At 31.7% G+C, this 12933-nt stretch overlaps 1 protein-coding gene and 1 pseudogene across 1 annotated transcript in view; both read left to right on the top strand.

Annotated features, from left to right (window-relative positions):
* CHIC2 (cysteine rich hydrophobic domain 2) overlaps positions 1-12570 on the top strand; it is a 59948-nt gene extending 47378 nt beyond the window's left edge. Inside the window, exons 4-6 of the mRNA XM_027544518.1 lie at positions 7329-7385; positions 7552-7611; positions 10809-12570. Coding sequence (XP_027400319.1) covers positions 7329-7385; positions 7552-7611; positions 10809-10859 — 168 coding nt within the window. The 3' untranslated portion in view covers positions 10860-12570. The remainder of the gene's footprint in view (positions 1-7328; positions 7386-7551; positions 7612-10808) is intronic.
* LOC113894293 lies at positions 1699-2373 on the top strand (annotated as a pseudogene).
* Positions 12571-12933: the final 363 nt, after the last annotated feature.

The raw sequence follows: 12933 nt of genomic DNA, 5'->3' as shown, positions 1-12933 counted from the left end.
TAATTTATATGCAAGTGAAAGTAGTTAGTGCTTGCTGATCCCAGGTAGAAAGCATGTTCGGTTTGGAAATCTGAGTTTGAATCCTATCATTACCCTTATTGGTATGTGACCATGGGCAAACCATTAATTTTTGTAAATCTGTGTACTTAATCTATAAAATAATGATATGCCTCAGTTCACGTTTAGTTGCACAAAGCAAGTTATAAACAAAAACAAAATACATTTTGGATAAATCTCATTGAGACTTAAGAATAGAGTAGAATGAGTATTTCCTAGACCTCAGCTGGAGAAAATTTTAGTTTTAGATTAAGTTGGCTGTTCAAGGCCAATAGCTGAGTTAGTGGTTTAAAATACTTTACATGTCATAGAGGTGTTATCCAACAAATTAAAAATTCTTTACAAATTTGTAGCTTCATTGAATAATGGAGAGAGCATATTATTGAAATCCTGTTTCAATTCCCACTTCCACCATTTCCTAGTGTGGCTTTAAGTTTCTTAACCCCACTAAGAAACAGTTTTCATATGTAAAATAAAAGTTATACAAGCTGCCTTCTAGGTTATTGTGAAGATTGATTGAGAAAACAGGGAAAACAGTTAACATGGGGTCAGATCCAAAGTGAGGATCAACAGATATGATTCCTTACTCCTTTGTTTCTCTAATTGTCATTATAATCAATCAGCAGTATTTTCCCCCCTGCCTGTTGTGAAGTAATTCTTCCTTGTGAAGTCATACAGGTTTTTAAAATCTCCGATAGTAATATGTTTGACTATTATATAGTCAGTTTTCTGAGACGTTATCAGTATTTTCTGAAAAGTTATCAGAGACTTGTAGATAACCCCTTAAAATTGTGTGCAAAATTTTTATATATTGGTGCATAAATGCCTTTTTCATCAAATCCCAAAGTAGTCAGGGTAACCTTAAGAAGTCAAGAACCACTAGCCTAGTCATAAACTCTTGATTAAAATTGTGCTTAAAATTAGTATTTGTAGGTCACTGCTCAGTACTAAGTTAAAGGGAATTTTTGATACACAAAATGTTTACAGTTGTTTAGCTTATCTTCATCTGAAAATAGTATTTTTAACAAACAGTATGAAATGATTTTTTTGAAAATACTTTGATGGATATTTAGTTTATCTAGATTACATAAAAGTTAATATTCACATAAAATTATTTTCCTCTTTACATACTATACTTTTTATTTATTATGTTTTTTAAAACTTTTTATTTTGTTTTGAGGTATAGCCAGTTAACAATGTTATGATAGTTTCAGGTGAACAGCAGAGGGACTCAGCCATTTATTTATTTATATATAAAACCATGTATCCATTCTCCCCAAAACTTTCCCCTCCCATACAGGCTACCACATAACATTAAACAGAATTCCATGTGCTATACAGTAGATCCTTGTTGGTTATCCATTTCAAATATAGCCGTGTGTATATGTCAATCCTAAACTCCCTAACTATTCCTTCCTCCATCCTTCCTCCCCCTCCCCCCAGCCATAGTTCTTTCTCTAAGTCTGAATATTCACATAAATTTTTTGAACTATTTTTTAAGTCTTTATTGAATTTTTTTACAGTATTGTTTATGTTTTGGTTTTCTGGCCTAGAGGCATGTGGGATACTAGCTCCCTGGCCAGAGATTGAACCCACAACACCTGGATTGGAAGGTGAAGTCTTACCACTGGACCATCAGGGAGTTCCTCCACACATAAAATTTTTAAAAGGGGCCTTTAAGTACAGGAAGGGAATTTTTTGAGGAATTTAATCATATTCTAGTTTGTCTTTTGGTGAATCTAGATTTTTCATATATTATAATACTGAGATATGCCATTTAATTTTCTGCATATTATTGCAATATAAATTTATATTAATCCAGGACAGAGATAAATCAAGTAATTTTCTCTTAAGTTAAAATAATTCATTTAGAGAGGAGCAAGGTCGTGAGGCAAGGAGCGGTAGGTTTGCAGCCGCCATTTCTTCCGCCTCCGGTCTCTGGATCTTTTGTAGAGCGTCCAACAGCGCTATGTTGGGGCAGAGCATCCGGAGGTTCACAACCTCAGTGGTTCGTCGGAGCCACTATGAGGAGGGTCCAGGGAAGAAAATACCATTTTCAGTGGAAAACAAGTGGAGATTACTAGCTATGATGACTTTGTTCTTTGGGTCCGGATTTGCTGCACCTTTCTTTATAGTAAGACACCAACTGCTTAAAAAGTAATCCATGAGACAGATAGGAAGAGAAGCATATTAAGAGGTGCAGTCTCTTAAAAGGATCAGTCCCTTGAATTCAGCATCCTAGATATGTTTGTAAATAAACTTATAGCATAAAAAAAAATAATAATTCATTTAAAATTTTGCATGCTTGCTTTCTAATGACTTATAACTGATAACATTTTTGATTCATTTATTTTAATGTTTTGAATTTGCACAGATGTCAAAAGATAAGTATAGTTCTTATTTGAAAAATACTTAAAAATTTAAAAAATTATGAATACATTCAAAGCATTATTCTAGTTAAAGCTTAATGCATTATAAACTTAGGAGTTTAAAATTTGTTTTAAATAAGAAATTGACCATTTGAAATTGCACTCTGAACTCTGTGATATGAATAAATCCTATTCAAAAAGCTTTATTTAAGTTTAAATAGTTAAACTTTTATAAATAGTTATTAGTGAGCTATTCATACATTTTGTTAAATATTTTAGCATATTATATTCTGAAGACTGATAAGAATGCTCTTTCTTTGGGGGAAATTCAGAGAAATTTTGTTACAGCTTCCACATTTAACATTTTTCCTTTGATTTTAAGTACTTAAAAATCCATGAGGTTTCTATTGATTTTATCAGCAAGTTCTAGAAAACCACTTCTTTGAAAAAAATTTTTTCAAAGGACTGTGAGTTAGTGAATCATTGGTAATGAATATACTGTTAAATAAGAGTGGTAACAGTGGTAACAAAGTAGGGAAGTAATACAGAGAGAACTTTCTAAATGATTTGCTGTCCTGAAAGACTTATTTATTTCTAATAGTGCATAATTCATTTATGAGGAATAACAACATATTCATTAGTAAGTATGATATTTAGAAAAATTACAAAAAATGTTTCTTCTCATAATAAATCAAATTTGAATTTTCAGAAAATCCTAATTTTCAGTTGCAGTAGCTTATTATATCTGGGTGTTTCATATGTATTTTTCTATTGTAAGCTTACTTTAGATGCTTCTTTGGAAATTGATAGGGATTTATCAACCTAATATTAATTGTTGATCAGTTGTTATTTAATTAGCATTTTTGTGAATTATCCAGGCTGTTTACCGCTTTTGCATTTTCCTGGTTGACTTACTTCCAAATTCTACCAAAAATTTAAAAGGAACCAAATAGAAGCCAAAATTTCTGTCTGTCCATTATTATTACTTATTCAAGTTAAGTCTATTTAATAAGTCCATTTGTAATTGAAATGATATTTTTTTAGTTTTTATTATTTTTTACTTTAATGTTGCAGAATGGTTATATTAGAATTAGTTCACCAGTGAGAAAAATACAGTTAGCAAAGTGTTGAAATGAGGAAATGTGTGACAAAAAAATAAAGCGAGCTCTGTGAAGAGAAAGGGGGTTCAGAGTCCAAATGCTTAGAGTGGTTCTTTTTCCAACCAAGTTAGTTGACATGATGTTATTTTCATAAAAACCTTGTTTTGATTACATGGTGTGGGTTGGTGGTCTTGGTCCTTTTAACTAAGGGTAAAAATCCACGATAAAATTAGATTTCTTGTTGATCATCTTTTGCAGAATTGAGGATGCATTGGTTAAGAACTGCTAACCTGTCCTCTAGCCTCCAGGGTGTGAGCACTGAAAAGGATTAAGGCCCACTGTAGGGAAGCTTGCACTGAAGCCTGCACTGCCCTTTCCCCTGTTCTTTCAGTTAAATAGAAGATTTTTAGTTCCCATGACTATCAATCTGGTGCTTTTCACAAGCACCAAATTCTTTTAAGAAAATTGATTATTTTTAGATCCACTGGCCTAGAACACTGAAAGATGATTTTTTTAAAAAGTATTTCCTGTTGATAGACCCTATACATACTGTTTTTTCTGAGGCATATTAGTTTCCTTTAATTTATGTCGATTTGGTGATCGATAGAAATACTTTAAAAAATCAAGGACAGGTTTTTATATGGTTAAGTTTGTTTGTCCAGTAATAATTATAGAGTTTGGCAGTGTTTAATCTTATATTTTGTGATAAATAGCTATCTGACAACCCTGTAGACATAAACTCTTAACTTTTATTTCTAGAGTACTGCAGTAATAAAGTACTTTATTTTCATGTTTAAAGGCTTTTAAATAGATTTTTATAAATGCTGGTGTCATTTTTTAAAATATCTGCCAAATTGGTGTTGTATTTAATCGTGAAAATATATTTTGATTTTGTTAACTGAAAATAATTGCAAAGTATTAAACATTCTCAGAAGTTAAAGCTTCCCTCCACTCCCCCCTCCCCCCCATTTAATTTGAGCTTTCGTTGTTACTAGCAAATAATTTGTGGCACAGTTTCTTTTTTTTTTTTTAATGACTATTACAGTCTATATACTTGTCACCTTAGTGTGCTAGAAATGTTCCACTCAGATCAAGAGTTCCTTTCTGGTTTTGTATGTTCTCACCTGCTCCTCACTGTAAATCACTGAGATGTCAAGTGCAATGATTAATTAAGCTACACGTGCATGTGCTTTTTTTTCCCCACCTGTCAAGCAGGAAAGAAGTCTTATATCAATAGCAAGATTAGATGCTGCAAATTCACAGCTATTACTCCAGACTGTCAAGTGTATAAAGATATTTTATGTTTAGATGCTTATTTGGAATATGGCATACCACCGTTTGGTTTAGAGTTCTTAAATATTGTTTAAGATACAATTATTATATCAAATTCTGTCATTAAACTTCTAATTAGAAGCAAAGGATAAATTTGGCATTTCTACATAAATATTTTGGAATTTAAGGTTCATACTTTATACTTGTCTTTTAATCAAATATGGGTAGTTGATTTGAGTTATTTAAAGTAAATATTTTAAGTTTCTAAAGTGATGTGTGTTTGTGTGTATGTATCATATACACCATGAGATCCATTCATAATATTTGTTCTTGTTATAGTATGGGTTTAAATTTGTGATGAATGATTGCGGAAACTACACTTTTTTTCTGTGTGTAATGCGTATTTGCAGAATGTAATGTTAAACTTTTAACTTTTATGTATTAATATGAAACAACAGACTTGAAAGCTTGTTCTCCTCACCCTACTTCTTTCATACCTCCTGCCCCCTTTTTAAACATCAGCAAAAGTAAAACCTCAAATTGTATAGTAATCTTAATCTATTATTAAAAGGTCCTAGAAAGGAAGATTACAAGGTAGATTCAGGTTTTGAATCGGTTTTGCCATTGGTTTAGCAGCGGGTGGGCAGGCAGATGCCTGCTCAGAGTAGAACCTATTGCCATTTTTCACCATTGATAGAGTAGCCTTTCAGAGTCAATGAGCTCTGTCAATGTGAGCTTGTCAAGGCTACAACTTCATAGACCTGAGAGGCGGTTTGAGAGGTCAGCCCTTTTCAGGTTCGCTGTGATGCAAATGAACTTTAATGCTTAAACAACTATTGGAATTTTTATGTCTGCTCCTTGTTCTTTTTTCTTCACAAAGTCATTGACGAGACATTCAGTGCTTTTTAAATTGAAAGTTGCATTGTGCTAAAGACCTAGTACAGATTTACGGAGGGCTGAAAGCAGTTAGATCATGTTCTTTTCATGGTGCGATTAGAATCAAATCGATTTCCCTACAGCCTTCAGCATTCAGATGGCAATTTTAACAAAGCTTGGGGGCTAGACAAGGGACAAAACGACTGAACTGAATGTTAATTACACTCTGCAGCCTTATTTTCTTTTGATTTGGGGCTGACTGGCAACTAAATTAACAAAAAGTGTGACCATAACTGCTGCCCTATTTTCATTTAAAAGGAGAGCTGCCTCTAAAAGGCTATCTTTACAAAGAAACAAGTGAGGTCTGCTGATCATTGTTAACAAGGGCACTTTTTTTCCTTTAAAATTCTTGCCAAAAAAACTGTTCAAAAAAGTAATGTAATAAATTAGTCATTGGCATATTATTACCCAGGGAGTTAGTTGAGTTTCTGATTTTTTTGACATAAGCTTGGAAAATGTAAGGCAGTAAGTGGTAGTTATGAATTATAATTGGCACCTCTTTGACTGTGGTGTGTATTTAGCATGTTCCACATGCTAAAAGGTAATACGGTAACTAGATTACAGTAGATGCCTTAAATAGATACTAAACATTTTATGTAACATTAGAGTATTCAATATCAGCTTGGTCATAACAATTTTTCACCTCGCTCATCCTTGCTTGATAGTCAGATTTTCATATTTGATGATTAGTACTTATTTAGTTGTGCCACATTAATGGAGCTGGATGCATTTTTCCTTTCCTTGCAAGGAAGCTGCAGCTGCAGCAAGTTGCATTTGCTTCTTGTGGCCACACTGTCCTTTTTGCACCTGCAGCTGGGTCAGTCTCATCCTAACACCTGGCACCATGAATTATCCTCCTCTTTATTCCTCCGCAAGCAAGAAACATTTCATGCTGCATAGTGTATACTGCAAAAATCAAGTGACCTTCAGTATAAATTTCTTAGTTGATTCCCTTAACAGTAGTATTGAATAAAGTTTGATTTTCAAATAAAACCAATTTTATTTGAAAACCAACAAAAATGATTGGATTAAATGCAGTTTTGCCTCTGAAAATCTTTGTGAAATAATAAATAAGCTTAGCTTTTAAATTTGGACATTATTTTTAAGTATGATATAAAAATTAGTTTGATTTGATACAGATTGATATTTTTTATTAACTTTTAATCATTTCCTTTTTTAATTTAGACTAAAGACCCTTTTCATTTTGTTAATATATAAATAGCTTTGTTTTAAAATATGTATTAAGGTATTCTTATTACTACTAAATATTACAGAAATATTTTTGAAAGAAATGGGGATTTAAATTTGTATTTTTTAGTGGATAACAGTAGCTTTCTAGACTTAAGTAAATCAGAGACTAGTAAGTTTAAAACAGTTAAAAAATACAGTGCCCAAAACCAAAACCATATCTTTATCAAAACAGTACTATTTCTGTTCAGGCTACTATTTAGTGCTAGAATGTCACTAATGTTATAGACCACTCTATACTCAGTCACTGTCTTATACCTCTTTCCTTTTCACACAAAAAACAGCTGCAAAACCACGTTTTTCTAAAACCAGTCAGGAGTAAACTTTTTTCTCATTTGTCTTCTAGACACGAAGATCGATTGAGAAGTTATTAGAATGGGAAAACAATAGGTTATACCACAAGGTGAGTACCACGGGGAGCAGCTTCATACTGTTGAGGTCTGAACTGCACAGTATGGAAACAGATGCTTTTGTTGAACTAAAAATATGAAAGATGGACAAATGGGTTAGTCTGTGTGCTGCAATAAAATAGAGCTCATTTTTCTTCTTTTACTCTCCTACTTGTCTAGCTGTGCTTGCACTGGAGACTGAGCAAAAGGAAATGTGAAACGAATAACATGATGGAATATGTAAGTTAAAGGGCTGTTTTGTGAGTTTCTCTATTAAATGATCATTTATTTTGCTTCTGATCTTATTCTTTCCATGATTATTAATCAGCAAAGGTGTCAGAAGCTTAATCTCCTGAGTGCAAGGATTTTCTACGGTTCACAGATGCATGGTTTCATGTGCAAGACTGATTTATAAAGTTATGAATGACTTGAAAACAAGGCTTCACTGTGTTCTGAAAAATAATAAATTAATTGCCAAGATAAAATAGGCTGAACATGTGTTGATGGAGTGTGAAATTTTAGATGCTGTATAAAGAATAACCACAACTTTGGTTACGCAGCAAGTCAGATATGGCTTTTTTATATAATGCTAATCAGGTTTCCAAGTATGGAAGAAAACCTTTCAGCCAAGCCGCTGGAGCTTAAGAAACCTTTAGCCTTTATAGAGTTTAACTGCCGATACCTCAGTGGCCTTTAAAGAATCTTTCAAAGTGTTGTTGGGATATTATTCTGTAAAAATTATCTTAAAAGTAAACAGGAGATAAGATGTTGCTCACCCTGTGTTTATTCTTTAAAAGATATCTAATGGGTATGTGTATACAGTCAGTTTTAGAGCTTAGAATAGGATTTAATTTACCAACTACTTGATTTACTTGAAAATTTTTTCTCAGTTTGAAAAGTTCAGAATAATATAGAAAAAGTGTCAATTTTTATTCTCCCTTGAGCCTGGGTGTTTTATGTTAAATATGAAGATTAATATATGAAAAGAAGAACTGAGCACGGGGTTGAGTATCTAGCACATCATTTCTGACAAATTTTGTCTATTCTTTGACACAGCATAGCCATCATAGGTAGCGTGTGTGTGTGTGTGTGTGTGTGTGTGTATAAAAGATTAATGAAAACAGTGCCTGGATACTGGAAATAGTTGGAAATTATCATAAAATCATTTTTCTCTGTAGCATTTTCTCTTTCTTTCATTATCACACAATCAAATCCCATTTCTAGCCTTGAACATAAAAGATGTCTTTAAAATGTCTCTTTTTTCATAGAATAGCTCTATTCAGTGAACTAAATAATGTAGATTTTATCATTATCTATTATATCAAACATGTTAATTTATGATGGTAAAAAGGCACTTGATACTTTTGTATAATGATAAAAGCACATTCAAATAACTTGTTTTGAGATTGACCTATGAAAATACTAGGCTTGTATTTTCATCATAGATGAAAACTCATTGGTGAGAGAGTTTATGTATTTTATGAGAAGGGATGGATATGTAAGTGATTTAAAGGATTTTGTGAAAAAATATTCGCTATATTTTTAAACCCAAACACTGAGCTTATTAATAAAATAGAAGCTTTTATTTATTTATTTAGCACACTTCTAAATTTACTTTGGAAAGCAAAGCATAAAAGTATTCCCAATACTATTATTTCCAGATAGGACTATAAGATCATTCATTCATAAAATATGCTCATTCTATTTAATGTTTATTTTTATGATGTTGTAGTATTAATGAAAATAATGTAACCTTCCAAAACATTATGAACTTATGTGCTCTGTAAAATATGTGCTCTTATTGCTCTGTTAAATTGTCATTAATTTTTAGATAAACACTTTTGTCCTAAAGCCATTATATTTTCTTACCATCATAGAAGATATCTAGAAGAATAGCTTTTTAAAGACTAAAAATTACTTTAAAATGTATTTTTCTTCAGTTTTCTTGGAGTGTGTGTGTGTTTGTGTGTGTGTATGTGTATTTATGACAGTTGAGTGGAGGAAAAACATAATTTTAAAAACTCCCTAAAAATAGTTTTGCAAAGTTAAAATAGAAATAACTGTATATCTGTTTGACTTCAAATTTTCTTTAATTTACAGAAATTTCATTTGTTAGTTAAAGGGAAATATTTCTCCTTGGTTATGTTTTGATTATTGGAGTAAATCTATGAAATACACCAAATTTTCTTTTATTCAGATATGTCAAAAGAAATGAGACAGATGGTTAACTTCTGTGTATGGCTTCTGAAGGGAAAAAGTTTGTAGGATATATTCTTTTAAAACTAGTAATAATTCAGATAGTCAAAGATATCTTTTACTATTCATTGTATAATATATACTGGAAAATATAATTTAGTTATCAAATTTTAGAGCTACAAAGAATCTTGCCATCTCTCCAATCCTTTCATTTTATAGGTGAGGACACTGAGAAACAGGATTCTAGCTCAAATAAAGAAGCTGGGTAGGAAGCTAGTGAACATTTTGTAGCCAAATAACAGGTCAGGAGAGTGGTACAGGGGGCACCAAATGATGAGTCAGCTAGGGGAGGAGTATATTGGAGCCACATATAGAAATACCTTCTTTATTGAGACAGGTCAAAAATCAGGAGAACTAAAGAGTGAAAATGAAGATTTGTGGCTCAGATGACTAAATGTAGAAAAGTATCCAAACCTAGAGATCATATCAAGACAGTTTCTAAAAAGACTGAGGAGTTCCTCAAACTGGAAACTGTTCAAATTGAATAATTTTTTGTTTAGCATCCATTCCATACAGAGTTGAAACAAGGGGGAAAATTGATTCTAATTTAAGACAGTTCCAAGTTTGGAATAAAAATTAGCTCTGGTCAACTTGTGTCTTTCTGTGTTACTGTGTTTTGTTTTTTGATTTTCGTTTAGTTTCCTAGTAAAAAGTCCTTTGGAACAGATTTTAACCTTTAATTTTGCTAGCCTAACTTTTAATTCTGCTAACCTAAAAAGAAAAGAATGTTTTTAAAAAATTAAGAGAGAGAACCAACACTTGGTCTAGAGATCACATGTACCTGGTACAGTAAAAGGAGAACAGCTCTAGAACCTAAAGACCCGAGGCACTGGGCTGTAAATAAAAGGGAGGAAGCCTGTGGAGCTGAATATTAGGGTCAGCTGCAGCCACCATAATCTGTGGTGTTGTACTTCTCAAATCATCAGGTTTCTCATCTATAAAGTGAGTATGATAATACTTGCCTCATTGTCGGGATTAAATAGATGCATATAGTATGAAATATTTGGTATGTAGTTAGCTCTCAGTATATGCTAGCTCCCTTTGCTCATTCATTCATGCATGCATTCTGCTCTTTGTCAGAGGCACTATAAAAATTGTTTTAAGTGATGGAATATAACTGAAGTTTTTTTAAGATAAAATTTTAAAGAAATCCTTTTAAAACTTGTTTTCTCCTTTTACAGGTCATCCTCATAGAATTTTTACCAAAGACACCGATTTTTCGACCAGATTAGCATTTACTTTATTTATAGAGACTTTCCAAGTATGTTGTCTTTCCAATGGTGCCTTGCTTGGTGCTCTCCTGGTGGTGACATAACATTGGTTCTACAGAATCGTGTGGTGTTTTTTTCTGTTTTGTTTTTTTTTTTTTAATAACCGCATGTTCTAAGTGTGCATTTTTGTCAAACTTTGCAACAGTTATTTCATACAGATGTTTAATACTTAAGTTATTGTGCTCTTTCTGTTATGTATTCTGATTTTCAAGGATTACTTTTTTGTATTATCAAAAAAAAAATACATTTGAACTTAGCATAAAAAGTGGCCAGCTTTTTTATTTTACCACCAAGGTATACACAGTCCTTTATTTATTAATTCCTTAATATAGAAAAAGACCTTTGTAAGGCTCTACTTACCTATTATTCTAGCAAGCACACTCTGTATTATTTCTCTTGCTTTTTAAATTTATTGTCATTATTTTAAAATAGTGTTTTCTTTCATAGCTTTTTGAACCATAACATATTCCTTCTCATACAATTCCTAATGCTATGTTTACAGCAGAAATATCTGTAACATTATAAAGACCTGTCAAAAAGTTTTGAAAGTATTTCCGTCTTCAAAAGTCGTAAGGCAGGATTAAATTATTTTCATTAGAATAGACAAATCAGTGAATGGTATGCATGCATCTAATGTTTACTAGAGCTCAGGATCACAAAACATAGTAGCATTACAATCTGTATATTTTTATCAAGGTATTAATAATGGCCTTATTGGGTTATTTTTTATTGTTTTATCAAATCTTATGTACAAAAGTATAGGAATACTAGAAATACTCCTTTAAAAAATTTCTAAGGAAAATATCTCTCAATCTAACAGCAATTGTAGAATGCGTATGTGCTTCTGAAAAGTTTTCGAAAGAAAACAAACATTATAGAATTAAACTGGTGTTTAATATCCCATTGATATTTAAAGCAGATTATTACTAAGAAATGGAGGGCGTATCTAGTACTGTTTTAATCCACTAGTTTGCTTTCAGTCCAGTTATGTAGACTTTTTTGATTAACAGTATGATACACAAGTTTGAGTCAGATCATTTTGTTTCTTTAAAATATGTACAGGCATATATTTTTTTTTCTCCTCCTTTTGGTTGTACATATCTCCATGCATTTTAAAACTTTCTAAATTTCTGAATGGCCTATGTGTAAATTTTTGTTTTTATAAACCTTGAAATTATACAAATTTTGTGTGCGTATACAACATGTTCCATACAACTGTGGTATCGAGCAATAATGTGAATAACTTTTGAAATTATATAAACTATGCTTAATTTGTATTAAGAATTGGTACCACTATATAATACTTTTTTCCTTGTATTAAATCTTTTAAATACCAGTTTCATTAATTTATATACCTGTATTTTTAAAAACTATTTCTTTGTACTTCTCCAAAGTATAGTAATTCTATGTGAATTTGAATAATTTAATGACATATCCTATATCATATATTAGGAACTATCTTAAAAAGTAGGATTTTTGGAGAGGGGTGTGTCCTGAGATTTATTTGTTTCCTTTGCTTCCCAAAACACCAACTTGAATTTATAAAACACTTTTCCTATGAAGAGCTCAAAGTACAGAGAATTCATACACTTCTCATTTTATTTACCTTGTGTCTTGGATATGTCCTATCACCTTAAAGTAGTGCAAATTAAAAGATAATGCTATTCAGAAACTCTAGTATTCCTCTGTGGTTTCCCTGTGACAAATTATCTTATGGAGAACACTAATTTTGCCTCAGGAGGATTCCAAAAGAACAGAAAAATATGACTGTAGACTCTGCAGCACAGTTTTCCAAATCTGAAATTTTGTAAATTTGTGGAGCATCATGTTAATCAGCTTTATAGGAAGAACTGTACCCATTTAGGCATAATTCTTTTCTCCTATTAATCTTCTATAAATTGTAATTTTAACATTATATTCCCAGAAGAGTATTATTTTTAACAGGATAGTTTTCATACTTGATAATGTTAACTATAGGATTTTAAAATATTTTCCTGATTTTATTGAGAAATATGTTGCCTAAAGAGTCCCTAGA

This window comes from Bos indicus x Bos taurus, chromosome 6, assembly GCF_003369695.1.
Source record: "Bos indicus x Bos taurus breed Angus x Brahman F1 hybrid chromosome 6, Bos_hybrid_MaternalHap_v2.0, whole genome shotgun sequence".
NCBI classification, from domain to species: domain Eukaryota; kingdom Metazoa; phylum Chordata; class Mammalia; order Artiodactyla; family Bovidae; genus Bos; species Bos indicus x Bos taurus.
This window is presented reverse-complemented; position numbering and strand designations above follow the sequence as displayed.